The sequence below is a fragment of the Vanessa atalanta genome, chromosome 5, assembly GCF_905147765.1.
Source record: "Vanessa atalanta chromosome 5, ilVanAtal1.2, whole genome shotgun sequence".
In the NCBI taxonomy this organism is placed as follows: domain Eukaryota; kingdom Metazoa; phylum Arthropoda; class Insecta; order Lepidoptera; family Nymphalidae; genus Vanessa; species Vanessa atalanta.
In genome coordinates, this window is record NC_061875.1 from 5,213,948 (window position 1) to 5,234,128 (window position 20,181).

A 20,181-nucleotide genomic window follows, 5' to 3' on the forward strand; every position below is an offset into this window, starting at 1 on the left:
TTTTAACGTATTTCTAAAGCATATCTTATCAGTGTAAACTTTAATAGTGCCTAATTTTATACACCTCCGTCCGCATCATTTGGGTAAAAAGGGGTACAAATTTATAGCTTCACGTAATAATATTAAGATGACATATCAAACTATGTTAACATTTAAAACATGACTGCCAACACAGCAGAAATAATTAAATTATTATAGTTGTAGGTAGTGAAAGTTTGAAAAGAAAAAAATACAATTTGTAAAACAGCAATATTTTATTTTCTATATACAAGGATAAGTTTTACAATAATTCCTTAAGGAAATATAAAAAAAAAATATTCATATTGTTGTGACTTAGACTTAACCTCTTATTAAATTATCACAATTATATGTTTACTTCAGATTTGTAGAAACATTTGTACGAACCGTTTCGTTTTCAAGGTCATTTAGCAAATAACATACAATCTATGAAAATTATTATATTACATCTTATAATTTCGTATAATTCGTAACCTTATAAATCAAGTATATTTAATATTCATAAAGTATGATTGGCAGCCCTATGTGCCTGTAAGTCGCACCTGCAGCGCTATTCCGTAAGCGCTCACTTCGTATCTAACGCGTGAAATTGTAATTCGTAATATTGACGGTGATATGCGTTTTCAATGCGTGTATCCTCTATGTGATACGATTATTGTAATCAATGTCGCATATCACTTTCTGACACTTTACGATCGGGTTTGTTCTTGAAAAATTGCTCTACGTTAATTCCTAAAACAGTGAGTTCAAAGAAAACGGCATAAACTCGAAGCAATTACTCATATAACGCAGTTGTTTGCCTATAATCTAAGCACACACACATACATTAAAATTTATTGATGAATTATTTAAACAATAAAAATGTATTCCAAATGGATTTCAGTAGTTAAATATAAACAAAAATTTACTATTTATTAATAAAGGTACACATTTTTTTATTAGAACTACAATTAATATAAATTCGTAGAGTTAATTTTTTATTTTTTTAAACACAAAATATAATATATCAATGACTTGGTCTATATTTATAATTTGAAGTTATAGAATTATACAGTTATGTAGCTTTTGAGGCATGTAGCATAGTTTATAGGTACTCCTTATATTTATAGTCCTGTTGGCTTGTGTATGACTTTTTTCACGTGCTCTCACATACAAATTGTTACGTGTATGCGACGTGTTTGTTATTTTACGAATACACCCAATCAGTCTAACAAGGCAATATCGCTAAGCGAATATGCTTTGGTAAATACCGCCTTAACTCAAACATGCGAAACACGAAATTAATTGAACAGATTATTAATTACGTCTTTTTATAGAATTTGTAAAAGAGTAAATCATTCAGTATATCAATTCAACATATAATTTGGGTTACCATTCAATTTACTTTTGTAAAATGTATTTTTTTTAATTCTCTCTTTTTTTCATTACATATTAAATTCATTATTAAGAAAATATATCTAAGCGAGTAAATATTCAACGGCAATATACATTTTTAATTAATAAAAATGGGCAAATTCTTTGTTAGGTTTTTTTTGAATTGGCTCATTGAATTTTAAAATAATTATCTATGTATAAATGTGGGATGTGGGCAAGTAACGACGCAATCTATATACGACAATATTATGTATAAGTGTTGTGGAGGAGTTGTCACGTGGAGTAAAGTGGCTCGGCGAGCAGGCGCGGCGCGCGGCTTGCCGGCGGGACGTCATGCGCGGCGTGGAGCGCGGCGCGCATGCGACTCTTGGCTGTAGACAACATTTAAAACACTTAAAACAACACATTTAAAAAATTCGTGAAAATTAATTATAGTATGGAAACATGAGGAAATTTGGAATGTACTCGAGCGCGGCCTTTTAACAGTAGGGGGGATTCCTTGCATCCCGATGAAAACCTCCACCATATATAAGCACATTACATACGGTCGTGAGTCTAGGGCAGCTCATCAGAATAGTAAAAAATGGTCTTCAGAAATAGTCAAGCGCGTCAGGTGAGTGTAACTGCACATTTCAATAAACTGACGTTAAGTGCGATAATAATCGAAACTATTTATTTTAAATACACCTACTGCTACATAATAATATATTTATAAAATTAATGTTATAATTAGATGTATAATAATTTGTTAAACTTTAATAAATATTATTTTATTTGGCACACTATTTTTTATTAATACTCGCACAAATACATATACATACTTCTTTTTTTAAAAAAGATTGATCTGTCACTAGAAATAGTGAGTTGATTAGAAGTTATAGAAAAATATATTTGTTGGAGAATTATTATAAAAAGTGATTTTATTATGTCGTCTTAAACTACTGAAATTACAATAGAAATATTTACTAATTACGATGTGTCAGCATAGATGCCGGCTGCCGTGCGCGCTTTAATTACAATCGCAAAAAACCCGTTATATCATCGACTTTTTTAAACATGAAGTATTTGCACACTCATGAACATTTATAATGTATTTTTAAATTTCATGAATTATAATTAACAAGCGACCCGCCCCGGCTTCGCATGGGTGCAATGCTGATACTAAATATACTTACTCAGAATTTATTTATATTTTATATAGGTACAACGATCACAGCTTTTCTGTCACTAGACAATTTAAACCGCTATGTCCCTGCGTTTTAAATCTGTAATATGTTCGAAAATATTCATTTAAATTACATGCTGTAAAGGGCTATAATGTTCTATAATGCACAATGCACCATAATGCACAATGTATTTAAGGTACTTTATTGGATAAGGATGAATGCTATATTGCTTAAAATCAATCTTTCGAATGGGAGCATCTTTAGTATTCACTTAACATCCCCTCTGAATAAATGATGCGTCTGAATATTATTCTTTTTCTTCCATTTCCTAACTATCCGCAACAGCAGCAGCTTGTAGGAACCTAATCTATCAGTATCTGAGACGCTTGAGTATTTCTATGCGATTGCTTCTTAATAACAATAAAATAAATCAACACGGCTCTCGAGGAGGCTTTACATGATTTAACATCGTGGGTTCAACTTGTTTTATTATTTATTATCGATATATTATAGTAAACTTTATATGTTACTAATAAACTTGACTAAAACTAAGGTAGATTTAACAAATAATTAATTCTTCTGATACACACACAAAACACCACACGTGCCAGTATATCTAGTTTTACCTCTGGAGCGCAGACAGCACAGCGCTATGACAGCAGTAAGCGCAGCTAGCGGCAATGCTGCAGCTAGAAGCAATAGTGCGCGTTGTGCTGGTGAGTGCTGCGTGCTGCGCGTGGGCCCGCAGCCTGCTACACCACGCACACCGTGCTCGAGTAGCACCGCTTGTAACTCGTCACCCGCAGACCGCATAGCGGCTCGTGTTGCCTTCGGAGTTAGAGCCTCACCCGTGTCCGTCTTGCGCAACTGAAAACACGGCCTGTCCGATGACAGATTGTTATAATATATTAATATAAGAATTTAATGATGATGTATCCTGATTTCGGACACACCTCGGTGAAATACTAGATTTAAAATTTAAAGAGCACAAAAACTCACCCAACGTTGTCATAGAAAGCTGCATGTGGAGCGTCGTGTAGTTGCAGTTTTAAGTTGCGAGGTACAAGAATTTTCGATATTTGTTCCTTCAGTGAAGCGAGGCGGGACCGTCCGTCGGGTACAACCAGCCTCAACAAGTCGCGCTCACGCACCACTACGACCTTGAAGGTTGTATAGGAATATAAAGGTATTGTTATTGTAAGGTATGTTATGGTTGGCATATTTTTATATATATTAATTTTGAGAACATTTGAAAAAAACTTTATTAGTTTTATTCGAGCTCAAATTTACTTCATCTCGATATTAAATTCTTGTCTCAATAGAAGAATATTAATGGTAATCAGCACAATTAGTAATATTTACTAGTTCATTTTAAATTAAACAAATTAATATATTTGATTAACGTCTGCTGACAAAATTATATAATTATATTACTTACTTCAGCTTGAAGGTCACTGTATCGGTCTGTTTCGTTGGAATTGTTAGCTCGTACGATTAATCTGAAAGTGCATTAATAAATTATACAAAATATTACAATATATGTTTCTTTAGCGGTGATATATTGGTAAAAAATTACGACGAATGACGTATGAGCATACATACTCATAACCGTTTAACGTTATAGAGAGGCTTCCAACTTCACTCACCTGAATATACCATCAGCGTAATGTATCAAATTTTTCATAATCTTAATTTCTCCTGTCACGTTATTTACTAAAATCACATCAGTTACGTTATTCGATGATTTCGACTTTATAGGCGACTCAAAAGTCATGTTTATGATTTTATAATTAATAAGGAGTGCATCAGGATCTTTGTCTATGGCCTTAACTGTGGCTATGACTGTATCTACCGGTACGTTAAGACGGACCCCGATTGTCATATTGGTGCTTTCGAATTCTGGTAGGTGATCGTCTATATCCAGTATCTTGATCACCACCTGGATTTCAGTCGGATCCTGAAAGGGGAAAAATAACACCACTGATTTAGTATATTTTCTCTTAGTAATGATCATACCAAAACATTATAGAATTATGCCATATATTATAATTACCATTTATTAAGAATTTCGGAAATATCAAATAAATCCTGATACGATGGAAAAATCTATAATAGGATTACTATGGTCTAGGTTTCTATAATAAACATAATATAACAACACGACAAACACGATATTCTTAGTAAATTTCAATTTAAGCAGTTTCAAGATTAATTATTAATTTAAATACTAACCAATCTATTATAAGATTTACTCAATCTCGGCTTGGTACCATATTTGAAGCATTTTACGGTAAGTAGTTGTCTTGAAACAGCCTCCCTGTCCAATCTCGCAGCCGCAATTAGAAGTGCTTTACTATCATTAGTGCGTTGTATTTTTATCAATTCGAGTTCATTGCCCGCTGCAAGAAAAATTTTAATTGACCAAGAGCTTGAAGTTATATATGTTTGCGATTTATCAAATAATATTGTAACATATTATATTTGTTTGGAATTCTTTATCGGCAGTCATTCAGTTGCTATTGTATTTACCTGTTATGGTATAATCTATAGCAGCATTCTCGCCAATATCTTCATCAACAGCTTCAAGCTGTCCAATCACAGTTCCAATTGGAACTTCTTCATTCGTAGACATTAGTACTGGCGGATCGTCCTTTAAAAATGTAAATTATTTTAATATTCTTTATTTTAGCTTCACTTATATTTATCGATTGATGAAAGAAATCTAATAAACTTATTTTAACCTAGTTCTAATTATCAACGTGTCAATTTGAATATTTGCACATTTATGTTACTTGAACAACAGTACAATAGTTCTTTGATTATAAAATAAAATATGCCTAGCTGGCAGGTTTGTTAAATAAAATCTACTTGAATAATCATATTGCAAATTCCACATCAGAACAATATTGAAACTTTGAATATATCTCTCTAAATTCAATGAAGAAATTTTTTTATATAAAACTTACTATACCTAATAGATAAATATAATCAAAACCTCACCAGAGCTCTTGCGAACCGCGGTCGATGATCGTCCACATCAGCCACCTGCACACGCACTACGCGTGAGGTTTGTTGAGGTGGTCGCCCACCGTCTGCTGCCACCAAAACTAATGTGTACTGTGCTTGACGTTCACGATCTAATGTCTGACGTGTCGTTATTAGCCCTGTGTGTGGATCTGGGGAGTGATAGGATGGTTAAACTTATTTTACTAGTATTTTTCTGCGTTACAAATAATCCGAAAGTTGTATGACATATTTGTAAAATATTTTATAAGTGTTTGTTACATACATGTATACTTGCAATGTTTTTACACGTTGATGTAGAGTAAAGGATAGTAACTCTTACTATTATAATAAATTGACAAATCATATATTTTACAAATATGTCATAAAGTGTTATTTCATAAAGTAAAAAGTGATTTGACTATTTAGACGTATATAAAAATGTAAGATATTATACCAGACTCACCGATAGCAAATATTTTTGCGTCAGCATTACTTGGTTGTATGGAGTACATAAGTTGCCCGGAAGGCTGCGTGGGGTCGTCAGGGTCGGTCGCAACCACTTGAAACACCGTCGTGCCAATTGTTGCATTCTGGATAAATATTTGACATTTAGATGCTTAATTTTGAGTATGTATTGTTTACATAAATCTGAGATAGTTTAGGTTATTTTTTTATTTAGCTGCGTTCAAGCTATGTCTTCGAGCTGACATACTTTCTTACCTCACTAACACTAAGCTCCTCCCCGGGCGTGGGTCTGATGAAGGCGGGTACGCCATCGTTAGCGCTGACGTCACCTACGTACAACTCCAGCGATGCGACCGCTTGGTGCTCGCCGCCGTCCGTAGCAGCCGCCAGCAAACGGTAGGGCGCCGTACGTCCGCGGCCTGTAAGTGCGGCATGCGTGCTCACCACGCCCGTGGCTCCATCGATAGCAAACAAACCTTTAAAAATATAACGATTAAATATTAAAACGCTAGTAGGCTGTCATCATAATATATTGTTGTCTTAATATATTCGAATCTGAAATAATATTATTTAAAAAGTAAAATAACTTCGAATTCAAAAATATTATATGTTATATTCAGTGGGCGTCAAATAGAACAATCGGGTTGAAAATTATTTGGCAAAATCCGTACTTGTACTCAATAGATGAACTTGTAACCAGATATTGTCGAAAATAAGAATGAAACGATGATGTGTAAAAATTGTTTTCATTAAAGTTACTCCAACAGACCATTGTGCTTACGAATCCTGGATAATATGCAATTTTGTAGCTATAATATTATATGATTTATAATATCATTTATTAAAAATATTTAAAACCTTTATCACTAACCATTAGCTTCCCCTTCATCTAGGAATTCGTATTTAATTTCACCACCAAGACCTTCATCTGGGTCAGTTGCTGTTAACTTTGTAACTGTAAAACCCACTGGGACGTTTTCTGGTACAACAGCTAAAACAAGTAATTTATAATTTTCACGACTGTACCTAATTTATATTAATTATGTATTTTGTTTTCTTAATAACATTTAAAAAAAATAAAAATTTTAGCATGTTTTTTCAGGGAATGCTTCTATTTACCTGTATATAGAGCCTTCTCAAAGGTCGGCGTGTTGTCATCTACGTCTAACACGTCTATTAGAAGTGTAGCTACAGATTTAAGACGATCACCCCCACCTTTAGGTGTGTCGAATGCTTCCACTTCTAAGCGGAGAACAGATTGCCGTTCACGATCTAACGTTTTATTTGGGGCTACCTAAAAATTCAAGTTACAATTTAATTAGCTTATAAAATTAATTTGACTGTACTCATTTGTTCGAATGTTTAGCAAAATTGTTTGTCGATCCATTATTCATATTTCCGAAGTTTTTAGTAAAGAATACGAGTACTACCTATGTACCAATGTAAAACTTGATTTGATTCATAAACATTAGCGCGATTTGTGCTCTATGGACAGAAATGATACTCTTACAGATCGTTTTTTGTGCATATTTTTAGACTAGGTCGTATTACCACAACTTAATACCACACTTGAAAACTAGCAGTTTGATTGTCATCCAAAAACAATACTAATTTGTCAGGTTAAATGATTTTCAAGATCTTAGCTGACAGTACTTTCAATATTTAGAATTATGTTTTTTTCTTAATTTTGATTATACCTTAATTACTCCCGTAACATTGTTAATAGTAAGCAGTTCGGCATTGTCTCCTCTCAATGTATAACGTACATCAGCGTACCCGCTTGTTTTATCCTCCTCAGTTAAAACTGCATCGTTGTCTACAGCTTTCACTGTTATTATCTGATCTGGGTGTTTAATTGATTCTAGAACACTCACTTTATAAAGCTGCAATATAAATTATAAACAGTTTACAAAAAAGTTATTTTACTCCAGTATTTTAAAAAATTTGCATACACATAAATATAGCAACATAAGTAAAAAGAAAGAAGCATTATTAAGGTTCTAGAAAATGAATCGTTACATCTATCACATGTTTTGTATTATATATAATAAAACTGATTCAAATGTTACTAATAAAAAATATACCTCTTTATCAAACACTGGCGCGATATCATTTAAATTCACAACTTCTATTATTATTTTGGCTGTGCTATGTTTACTACCATCGTTACTGGTAGCTTGAACAGTAAGGGTCAAATTTGGATTAGTCAACTCTTCGTAATCCAGGTGTTTAGTCAAAACTACTTGCCCGCTCAAAGGATCTACTTGTAATAAACCAGTCTGTGAATTTATTACTTTGAAATTAGACACCATATGACCTGATGTTGGATCTTCTGCCATTAGTACAAGGACGGTACTTCCAATAGGTTGATCCTCTTTTACTTTATGATGTATTACAGGATTAGAGCTAGTCCAGCCTGGATTTGTAAACTGTGGATTTTTATCTGCATACGGTTGGATATATATTGTATGTTCCATCATAGCAAATTGTTTGTCTTTATTTATTTCTGCATTGATATCCGATACTTTTACAGTAAGAATTATTATAGACATTTGACTATAATCTAGCTTACCATTAACTAATATTTCACCAGAATCTTCATCAATTTTAAAAATATTTTTGTAATCATATGGTGAATTCGATTTTAGTTGGACGCCTGCTTTTGAAAATGCTTTTATCGGTTCAATGAGACTAAATTTAAGTTTTGCATTTAAATCTGAGTCATAAGCACCAATTTTAGTTACAACATCATTTACTCTAGTTCTTTCAGATATATATGTTGTTGATTCAGTAACGTTAAATTTTGGAGATTTATCATTAACATCCAGTATGGTTACAAAGACAGTAGTTGTTGCTGTTTCTGGAATTGGTATACCACTGTCTACCGCAGAAACTATTATTTCGTAGCGGTCTGGATTTACGTCTCGATCGAGAATTGAATCATTAGAAACAGTTATCAAGCCACTCCTGTAAAATATATTATTTATTATTTAATTTTTTTTAATGTTAAATGAAATGAAATGGTGCAAAAGTCAACATAATATATTATAAGTAGTATACATATTATAACTATGCATTGAAATTATTTTTTACTTGGTGGTACGGCTTTGTTCAAGATTCAACCAACCACTCTTTAGATATTCTACCGCCAAAGAGCAAAACTTAGAATTGCTTTTTAGGATGGAATATTAATATTTCTTAACGACGGTAACTACTAACTGTCAGATGGGCGATGTAACGATATATATTGCCTTTGCCCGTCCACTGGCCTAAACTACTTAAAATATATATGTATATATATACTTGGTTCTTACCGCTCATTAATTACAAAATTATCTTTAGAGCCAGATACAATATGATATGTTAATAGATCGTCCAAGCCATCAGGGTCACTCGCTACAACTGTAGTAACATTTTGTCCAGGTGAGGCATCTTCTCTAATACTAGCTTTATAATTCATCGGATTAAGATCAAATGTAAAATCTTCATTGCTTTCTGGATTTCGTTGATTGACTATGTATTTGTAATTGTGATAATTTCCTTTAAATGTTGGTCGCTGATTACCAGGAACACCTACCCTTATATAAACTTTCGTTTCGTTAAATTTCGTTGGTTTTCCTAAAAACGTGTTTTATTAAAACAAAAGATAGGAAATATAATTAAAAGTATAACATATTTATATAAATGTAGTGTTCAATTAATCACTTTTATTTTAATCATTAACTAACCGTAATCAGTAGCTCTAACCACCAATTCGTATTGACCTCTTGGAGTGTCCATCGTCTCCACTTTGTTCATAATAGTGATCTCTCCTGTATCTTCATCAATTGCAAACACCTTTCCTTTGTGTGCGATGCTATTGTCTGACTCCAGAGAATATCGTACTCGTCCACCACCTTGAGTCGGACCATCTAGATCAGTTGCCTAAAATATCGAGTTCATGTAAATAATTATGCCAAACAATTATAGAGGATATTTGACTACAAGAAGACAATAACTTAAACAATAATAACTATATATAATCTAGTATTTTTTACATTGGCATAAAAAATACACACTATTAATATAAAATATACTAAAAAGTTATTTTATTAACAACATGAAGACTGATCGTATAATTATCTAAAAAAAAAATGGTTACCCGCACAACTAGCTGTGGTTCAAAAGTAGTAGCACCATCTCTGATAGTACGACTATATTCCGAAGCTTCAAAAATAGGTGCATTATCATTTGCGTCTAGAACATCAATGAAAATACTCGTAGTTGTCCCTTTCCCACCGCCATCTTTTGCAAACAGGGTTAGACTATAACTTCTTTGTGTTTCATAATCCAATATATTTGCTACAAATAAGCCCCCGCTATTTTTATCAGTCTTAAATAAATGTGATCCAAATCCCGTAAGAGAATACTCAATTTCTCCAAATATACCATAATCTTTATCTGTTGCTTGTACATCACCAATTTTAAAACCAACTGGAGCACTTTCGGACACGTTAAATTTATATTGTGGTTCGTCAAACACAGGAGCGTTATCGTTAACATCCAGTAATTTGATATTTATTCTCGCAGATGAAAGTTCTTTATTGTTTACTGAGGTAACAATATCGAAATTAAACAATCGTTTATCTTCGTCCTCGATATCATAATCCAATTTAGATGAATCCTTTACTTTTATGCTAATAGGAGTTCTTCCTTCACCGTGGTCTGTACTAATGGAGAATACGTCTTCAGAGTTAAAAACATTGCGTAACTTTAAATCATATTTACTATTATGCCCTAAGTCATTATCTTCAACATATATCGATAGACCTGGGATTGGACTTCCGTTTTCAATATTTTCAGGTATCGAAATGTCGAATAAATCTCGATTAAATTGGGGTATATGATCGTCAACATCTGTCACTATTATTGTCACAGGAATAACTGTGGAATCGGATGGCACTTCATTGTTAATTAATTCTGTTGCCTGTAAAAAATAAATCAAAATTTTAGTTATCTATATTACATAAGAAACTGTAGTATTTTCATGTTATTTATGGTTGATAGAGGAAAATCAACTAAAATTATTTTAGTAATTATAGAAACTAAAGACAAGATACACCATAAAAGTGTGCTATTTAGTATAAATTGTGTTCTGTAATAATTAAGTTACTGCTGAAGCTATAATATGTAACAACGTCTTACCTTTACGTAAAAACTATAAACGCCTCCATTTTGCACAACTACATCGCTCTCTCTATCTATAGGAACATCCGTTGTCACCAGCGTGGCTCTTCCTATAGACCTTTCCGGATCCAGCTTAAAGTAGTGTAATATGTCGCCCTCTAAAGTCAGCAACACGGGACGTGGGTTGGCCGTGTCCCCGTCTTTGGCTACGATTTCCATTATGCTTGTGTTCTATAAAAAAAAATTGATATAACAAATGTCACAGAAAAAAACATTAAAATAACTAATTTTGTCAACTACTTTAATCGAATCTTGCCACGGTAAAAGGATTGCCTGAATCTTTTTGATAATATATTACAATTTATTAATTCATAACCCTTTGTACTGACTAATATAGCAAAACGGTTGCAAGTAGCATGAAATGTGAAAATAAAAGGTTTGTTTATCTTTATTCCTTCTAAGATTGTAATAGATTAGGTGTCTTAAGAGCGATAGGATTTTTGGTCAAGCGATTTCGTTAATTGCCAAAGGTTATGCTTATACACTAATGGATGTTCGACATTAACATACAAGCTAAAAAATGTCAGAATCCGTAATAGTGTGCCAAGTGTATTTTCATGCAGTTTTAATAAACGGTGTAAGATGCTTATTATTAATTAAATATTGGATTATTACAAGATCTACAAGATTAACTTTTCTCAATACTTACAGGTGGAGTATTTTCAGCAACTGTTGCAGAATATGGCGCATTCACGAACCCCGGAGGTTGGTCCTGCACATCTCGTATAGCTGTTGATACACTAGCTGTGGCTCGAAGAGGTTTGTCAGATGCGTCCGAAGCCTCCAGCGATATTATGTAAGCTGATCGACTTTCAAAGTCAAGTGGTTTCGCGAGGAAGATTCTGACTTGGTATTCGTTTGGTGTCACCTTTAAAATGACCGAATGAATTAAAACCTGCAGATTTTTTTCCTAGCACGTGATATTCTTATCTAGTTTATATCATTGTTGATTCCTAAATATATATGAAATAAAAACCATGCAATTATTATTATTATATACATTAAAAAATTGTCATTTCAACCTTTATTGTAGAAATTTGTACCAAATGAACTTTAAATGTTTACCATATCTGTAACAATTCTGAAGACGGAACATGCTTCAGCATCGCTTCCTCTTTCTTTGGCAGAACATATTACTTTTATATTTGCATTTTCACCTTCATCTCGATCCGTCACTGTTATTTTCGGTGATACCTATAGATAAAAATAATATTTTCACGAGTTCTTAGTGTTGAAAGTACATTTTTTAAATTACAATATTTTATAAAACTTCGCCTGTTTAAATGTGTGGGTCAAATCTTATAACTGAATATATATTATACCAATTCCACTAAAACTATTAAGCTTTGATTAAATTTTGATCACATTTGGTGGTGGTGACAAAAAAAGATATACAAAATTTTATTTGGTTCAGTAAGGGCATTCAATAAAAGCTTGTTTTTGAAAAATAATATATCAACGTTTTTAGTAACGCCACGTATGAATACTAGTGGCATAAAATGATGTTCTCATAACCTATTTCATATAGTGTAGGCATTCACAATGGAGAACAGCCAACTTGGCAGAACGAAACAAATTGCACAAGTCTGTCTACAAGCATAGACGCAATCTTTATTCTCTTAATTTCATATTCCAATAGTCGTCAGTACGATACGATCTAAGATAGTTCAGACACAGTACCAACGGCTTTACGTACTTTACTGGCATCTTAAAACTACCATCTTTAAAACTTTATCCTGCTACTGAAAATCTTTAGACACAAAATAACCCAAAAACTCTTTAATATCAAGAAGTTTATACAAGGAACTTCGGAAATCGCGATCAACATCAGCTACAAATTTTACTTTGTATACACCATTAATGATTTTGTATTTTATTTTGAAATGTTATTAAATTATTTCGAATATCGCATAGCAATTGGAAAATTGAAAAGTTCACCTCGATTTCAGTTCCAACAGCGGTTGCTTCACTTATATTGACTATGTAGGGCCTGTTGTGAAATATAGGCGGGTTGTCGTTCACATCTTTCACGGGGATGACACGTCGAAGAGATACTGTATTGGGTTCGGTGTCTTCCATGCCTTCATCTGAAATGTTTAATTTTAATTTTTAATTCTTTGGTTTGATTGAAAACAACAAGCAATAACAATCAAAGGCTAGAGCAACGTCTAAAACAGAATCATAAAATAATTTAATATGTATTAATAATAAAATTTTACTTTAAAGTATGTAAATATAACATTTTAGGTTCAAACCTGTAATACTGATTATGACTTCTAGAGCTGATTGCTCCTCTCTATCTAAAGACTTAGCCAATGTGACGACGCCAGTTGCAGAATCCACACTAAAGTACTGCCCCGATATGGAATACCTTAATGGACCATTTTCTGGATCTATGCCTAAATATAATAAAATATTAGTTATGTCTAAACAAAAAAAGGAATTAACAACTAGTACATAAGTTTTATGACCAAATTATCAGAGCAGCAGTCACAGAGAACGTGAATATATGGGAACTTGTTCAAAGCTTCCTGCCAAGTTGTTAATAGAATACTTTCTTAATACACTTCTAAAATTAATTCTTCTGTTAAAAAAAAATTAAAAGGTATTATGAGTTTGATAATTGACCGGACCTTTCAGGTCTTCAAAAGAAAAAACAATCAGAATTTCAATTCAGTCAAAATTCAAATTACATTTATATACCTAATATTTATTTACCTTTTAAGTGATATACTGGCGTTCCTACAGGAGTATTCTCAGGTAAACTAAATTTAGACATATCTCCAGTTTGCGGGATAAAATGAGGCGCTCTGTTTATAACTTGAGCCACACATAGTTGTAACAAAGAAATAATCAACAATATTATCAAAGGATTTGGTTCGATTAGCACTGCAGCCACTTTCCGTCGTTGAAGAAGTATTTCAGCCATCTAGAAAAATAAAAATGACGTGTTTACTAGCTGTAATATAACTTATGGTAAATACAATTACATTAAAATAACAATAGATAAGTTCATTATAAAATTATTTACTATAAATATTTCAGCACATTAAGATTGTTAAAAGTATGTACTTTCGAAGACAACGATAATCATAGTAAACGGAGAAGTCGGATTTTTAATAATTTTTTTATTTTTATTTTGTATAAAGTATATACATATACCTATATATAATAAAACAGAAAATACAAGTTAACAAAGTCGACGAAACAGGTCAAGAAGTCGTTACTAAAATATCAACAAACTGCGGAACTATTCTTACTATTTAATTTGTCGAATTATGAATGTGTAATTACAATGCATTTAAAATAGCTATTGTTTGATAGACCCGGAGGAAATCATATATCTTGGCCTTGTCATTATAGCGCATAACCGGTATTTTGTTGACTAGAATTGAAAGTGGCACAATTCCATCACTTGTCGCACAAGTAACGGACCCTTGGATGCATATGGAAATTTAACATAACTTTACATAAGTTGGCTTCCTAAGTTGTTTACTAAATGGTATTCAATCGATAAAACCATAATATGATATTCCAAATTCAAATTAAAATATTGGTAATATACAGTCAAACACGATGATTATTTTAAGGAACATTTGAGTGTCGTGTGATGGATAAATATTTATTAAATAAATGTTTTGTAATATGTGAATATTTATAACATTACGTTATGCTCTTATTTGATTGCTAATAATATTGATTTGACAATTTTGTCGAAATTCGGTGATTTTTCTCTTATTATTACTGTCTGACCAATCCGCTGTTATTCAATCAGAAATTTAAAATTAAAGAAAAAATATCTGTTTTTTTTTTAAATAATATAATGTAGCGTTCTTTCTTTGAAACCAAGTAAATACACGAACTATAGAAACACTCGCCTAGATTTGGCTAATTTACTATTAAATATAACCGGCCCTAAATTAAGAGCAGTCGGTTAATTATTGGAAAATGCTGTGGTTTTGCAATAAGTTCTAATCAAGAGAGTGGCGTTTCGGTCAGAACTTGCACTCATTTTGTTCAGTTGCGTCGGAGTAATAGTTAGTATTCTTTGGTTACATAGTGGTCAATGTGGTTTTTTATCGACGTAGAAGCCATTGTTTACCTGTATATTTCGTCCGTTACTTATACATCTTATCTAGCTATATATAATTTTACTAAAGATAAGTGTAGAACTATTATTTGCAAGTCTTGCACAGTGTAACGAACATTTTTATCATCGTTAGTAGGTAATTTTATTTAGACACGGGATAATGGTTTCTTTTTTTGGTAAATAACACACAATATATTCCCTAGTAGGGTCAGGTTGTTATGATAGAGAGGTGGCAATAGGTTAACATCGCGAGGGATTACTTATTTATCCGATGAAAATCTTCCACAAATGTATCTTCCAAACCGCATTGCACCATCGTGATGGAATAAACTCCAAACCTTCTCCTTAGTCTTAGCCCAAAAGCTAGAATAGACATTTACAGGCTATCACTGTACTCTACTATAGTAAATGCAATCACACACATTTTTAACATCTGGTAATCCTATCGTAGCGAATTCCATTAAGCTATAAATAGGTATGTTATTTATGTATGAGTATAAGATTGTGTCACCTGCGTTCTTTTAAGTTTTGCTGCGTATACATTTTACATCACGTCTTATATTTCCTCATTTGTAAGCAACTTACTCTGATATCAAATTATCACTTGGTTCAGTTCATTATAAATTAAACACGTCTATCGAATTTCTATAGTATTTTTAAATGACTGCCCAAAAAGGATTTTGTATCCCGAGTGACACTGACTATAAATAATTATTAATAATTATATACATATAGTCAAGTCAAAAAAATATTATCGAAAATATTTGTAGTATTTAATTTTTAATATAAAAATATGCATGTCGCAACCGCTTACAGAAACATTTCTTTAACGCGTCAATCAACATGCACACCTCGAAGCGAAACGGCATGGTTGTATTCTATTATCGGTATTATTGACCTGACGTTAAATAATTATTATTTAAAAAGTTACGATTGTCAAAATAAATCCTTATTATTTATTTTTATTGAGATATATCATTATAATCATATCATGTCAAAATCATGTAATTATCCAGGAAATCTTTTAAATAAATTACGTTGAATGAACACCTAATTAGCCTACTAAAATATTTTAAGCTGTTTCATTATGTTACATTCATAATAAGTCCGCTTTATATACAATAATAATATTTATCAAATTATTATTAAATAATAACCCTACTGACAGGGCGTTGTGCGAGCCCTCTTACCTATATACAGTGTACACCCACCATTCTTCACTTAGTATATGGTTAAACAGCAGTACTTAGTATTTTTTTGTTCCAGTTTGAAGAGTCAGTGAGCCAGTGTACAGGCACGAGGAACATCACATCTTAGTTCCCAAGTTTGGTGGCGCATTGGCGTATTCTATGTTTAATATTTCTTACCATACCAATGTCCATGGGCGGTTGTTTCCATTTACATCCTGGTGGTTTATGTGTCAGTCTGCCTACGTAAACTTATAAATAATAAAAAATATATAAACATGGATTTAAATGTCAAATAATATTTTTATTCCAAAAATATTCCGAAAGCAATCGCGTCATTAAAATACGATATTTCAATAAAAATACAAACTAAAAAAAACAGCAGCGCGGAACAATCTTTGAAAGCCTTTTTTATTTCATTGTACCTACCATTCTCAAGTAAATACGGAACCTTAAATATCTCTTTCTTTATAAACAACTATGTCGAATGGAAAATGTGCCTTTATGGTTACTCGCAAAAGGCATGATTTTTTTACCGATGCTTAGTACTTTGACCTTTGCGCAAAATTTTCTAGGTGGGTATTATAATACTTAGTAGTTGTCGCAGAGCTTTGCTCAGTCCCTATTAAATGTTAATGTTTTTTTCAAAGTATTAACATAGTTTAATTACAGGCTTAAAGCATATAATAGCTACGATTCTATGATTAGCAGCGCATTAGTTTTGTAAGAAGTGCCTTATACTGCTAAGTTTCACTATCTATAAGAGAAATTTGTCATACCATCATTTAAAACATTCGGTCCTATGACTTACTAAAATAAAAAATGAATACAAATCATTTCAGTTTTTAAATTTAGAACAACACTTAATTATTTAATAGCCTCATGATACGAACATTGGTATCATCTTCGATAAAATTAGAGTTTATTGAATAAAAATCATGGACCTTGATTAAATTGTAAGCGAAAACACTATTTAAGCACTATGGGAGTTTTTTTAAGTCGTGTTTACATTATGTTAACATATAAAATTAATGTAATGAAACAAAGATAAACATTAAGAAAGATTTGTGTATGTGGAAAAACATGAGTATCCAAGCTAAATTAAAGATACAAGGAAATTCCTCATAACTATAAAAGTATATTTTTGTTGTCCTTTGTTTGTATTAGCCATAAAATAGAATATGACTCATTTCGCAGAGTAATATTTTTTCATATAATGGATACCCGCATATTCAGCGAAAATTCACGTAGTAGATACCGACGTACTGTTTAATTTTCACACGACATAACATGATGAGTGACTTATAGCCTATTCCAATCGAAGTAGGAATAAAGATAAACAAAACAGATATACGTCTTTCATGCGATTTGCTAATAACTCAGCTATATTGTGCACTAATAGTAACTAAGACGTTATGTTTAATATATCTTTATTTATAATACAATACTATTACACTTGACTACCTATATCCACCTTAATTTTACTTCCAAAATTGCGATAACAGTTTCGTCGACGTTCAAAACGCCATTTTTTCGCATATCCCTAGTGAATATCATAGATTAGTCGAGCTCTCAACCAATGATATCGCGTCAATTTGCTGTCAAATGTTGTTTATTTAGCTTTTTCCTCTTGTGGTTGGAATAGAGTTTGTATATACCAACTATTAAAAACTAATTAACTAATCAAACATATATTTGATTTGCATATATGTGTATAAATATATAAAAAAGTTAACTGGTTAAAAAAATGATTTGACATTTTTATCTAAGGTAATGTTCGCCAACTACTGGTTGCTTGGAAAATGCTTTGACTATGAGCGGTAATATGCAGGGGTAACATAACGTACTTGTCTTCTCAAGTAAATAAAAATCTTTATAAAAAGCAAATTGTGTTACCTTAGTCAACCTCCACTTTTTGTAATTGTTACTAATTTATTAATTTGTATCAGACCTATGTTTATGTACACCATGAACACATTCGTAACGGCCTCCAAGTCAGTGAACTGTAGACAATGGTGCCGTGAGAATTGTGTAAATTGGATGTTCCTCGATATAATATTTTTTTTAGCAAGATTTATTTTTAATTCATTGGTTAAAATTTTGTACAATAAACAGTTATCACTTTGCACAAAGTTCTGAATAAATTTTTTACCAAATAACAATTAAAGTTATAATTAATTATTATTTAAAATTAGGAAAATATTTTATAATAATTACCTACTACTTCTAATACGATGTAAGCAAGCAAGTGAATTGAGCTCATATCAGATATAAAGAGTTCAACGCGTGCGAAGTATTGGTTTTTAACTAGTTTTTATTAATTAAAATATACAAGAAATAATAATGAAAGACCACAAAGAATCACTAAGATAGAAATGTATTCATATTTATTTATCTCTGGATATTATCAAGAAAATGAAATGAGTGTCAATTGGAAGAGTCATAACTCATACATATGTTTTTATCTTTATTTTGAATAACTCAAGGTTTGTATATAATTTATTATATACTGATATTTTATATGCCGGATTCTCTCCTAAAGTGGCATTTTTGTGTCAATACTAAATCTTATACTACAATATAACCTTGATGACTAACCAATACGTTACGCAAAGAAAGTTCCGTATACACGCACCTTTACCTAACTGTCATATTACTGTTATAACCCAAATACGTACCTTTGTCCGAATATCACAAAACTCATATCACAATCACATTTTACACAAAAACGTTTAAACACATTATATAAAACAAATACGTAATAATTATTTAAAAAAATCCATCTTTCGTCCAACAAACATCGAAGTCAACTCCGCTTAGTTAATAACATTCTGTCAAAAACTTGCACCACCGGTCCTTGAGACGCAATTTGTTGTGTATTAAACTCTCTCACGCATATACGCTTGCTATACAAGCCAAAAAGAGACAACTATATATTCTCGCATGCTCCTCAAGCCATTGCAGATAGCGCCTTTTTGCACAGGTAAAAGTAACGGGGTATTCTCTTAAGATGTGAGCTGAGATAGAAATTGTATATTACTATAGTTGGAAAGAGATAGTCTTATGGTTGGGTCATGTTTATAATGGCGAGTGAAATAGTTGCATTTATAAGGTCATGGGAGCGAAATAATTATTGTATATACCTAGATAGATCTTTGAATAAGTTTGTTACATATATGTTTCGTCTTTTTGGAAATATTAAATATATATGTTGCTTTTTTATTATTAAATAGGGCTGATATATTAAATATTTTACGATGTTGACGTTCACGCATTTCCCCTATACGTTAAAATAAACCGGATGAAATGTTCGACAAAGCTTCCTGAGTATAACACAAACTTGTCCGACTTCACAGCAAAAGCATTTGCTTTATCTTATGGCATAAGGTACTCAATTTTTTAGCATTAGTGTAATTTAGGCGTTTCTTTTAGCACTATGATTTAGAGTTAAATAACACAATTAGGTAGCAGTGTTTCGTGCAAGTCTGCTGATTAGGTACTATCAACCTATCATATATTCTGCCGTGTAGCAGAAATACTTGGTGTTGTTGCTTATCGATTTGAAGAATGAGTGTGCCAGTTTTATGGATTGGTACCCGTCATAACATATTCTACCGCCACATAGCAATATTTAGTACTGTCATGTTCC

The 20,181-nt window shown here is 32.1% G+C and overlaps 1 protein-coding gene across 1 annotated transcript; it reads right to left on the bottom strand.

Moving 5' to 3' along the window:
- Positions 1–261: 261 nt before the first annotated feature.
- On the bottom strand, positions 262–19,382 carry LOC125063953 (cadherin-23). The gene is made up of 24 exons (XM_047670687.1): positions 19,211–19,382; positions 13,974–14,184; positions 13,511–13,654; positions 13,194–13,342; positions 12,321–12,449; positions 11,905–12,123; positions 11,214–11,426; positions 10,171–10,995; positions 9,758–9,953; positions 9,344–9,647; positions 8,114–8,996; positions 7,727–7,912; positions 7,149–7,323; positions 6,901–7,020; positions 6,285–6,505; positions 6,028–6,154; positions 5,559–5,734; positions 5,088–5,208; positions 4,791–4,957; positions 4,205–4,515; positions 3,997–4,057; positions 3,558–3,718; positions 3,185–3,438; positions 262–1,763 (listed from the first exon to the last, which is right to left on the bottom strand). The coding sequence occupies exons 2-24, from the start codon at positions 14,182–14,184 to the stop codon at positions 1,666–1,668; spliced, it is 5,451 nt and encodes a 1,816-aa protein (XP_047526643.1). The 5' UTR covers positions 19,211–19,382; the 3' UTR covers positions 262–1,665.
- Between the last annotated feature and the right edge of the window lie 799 nt (positions 19,383–20,181).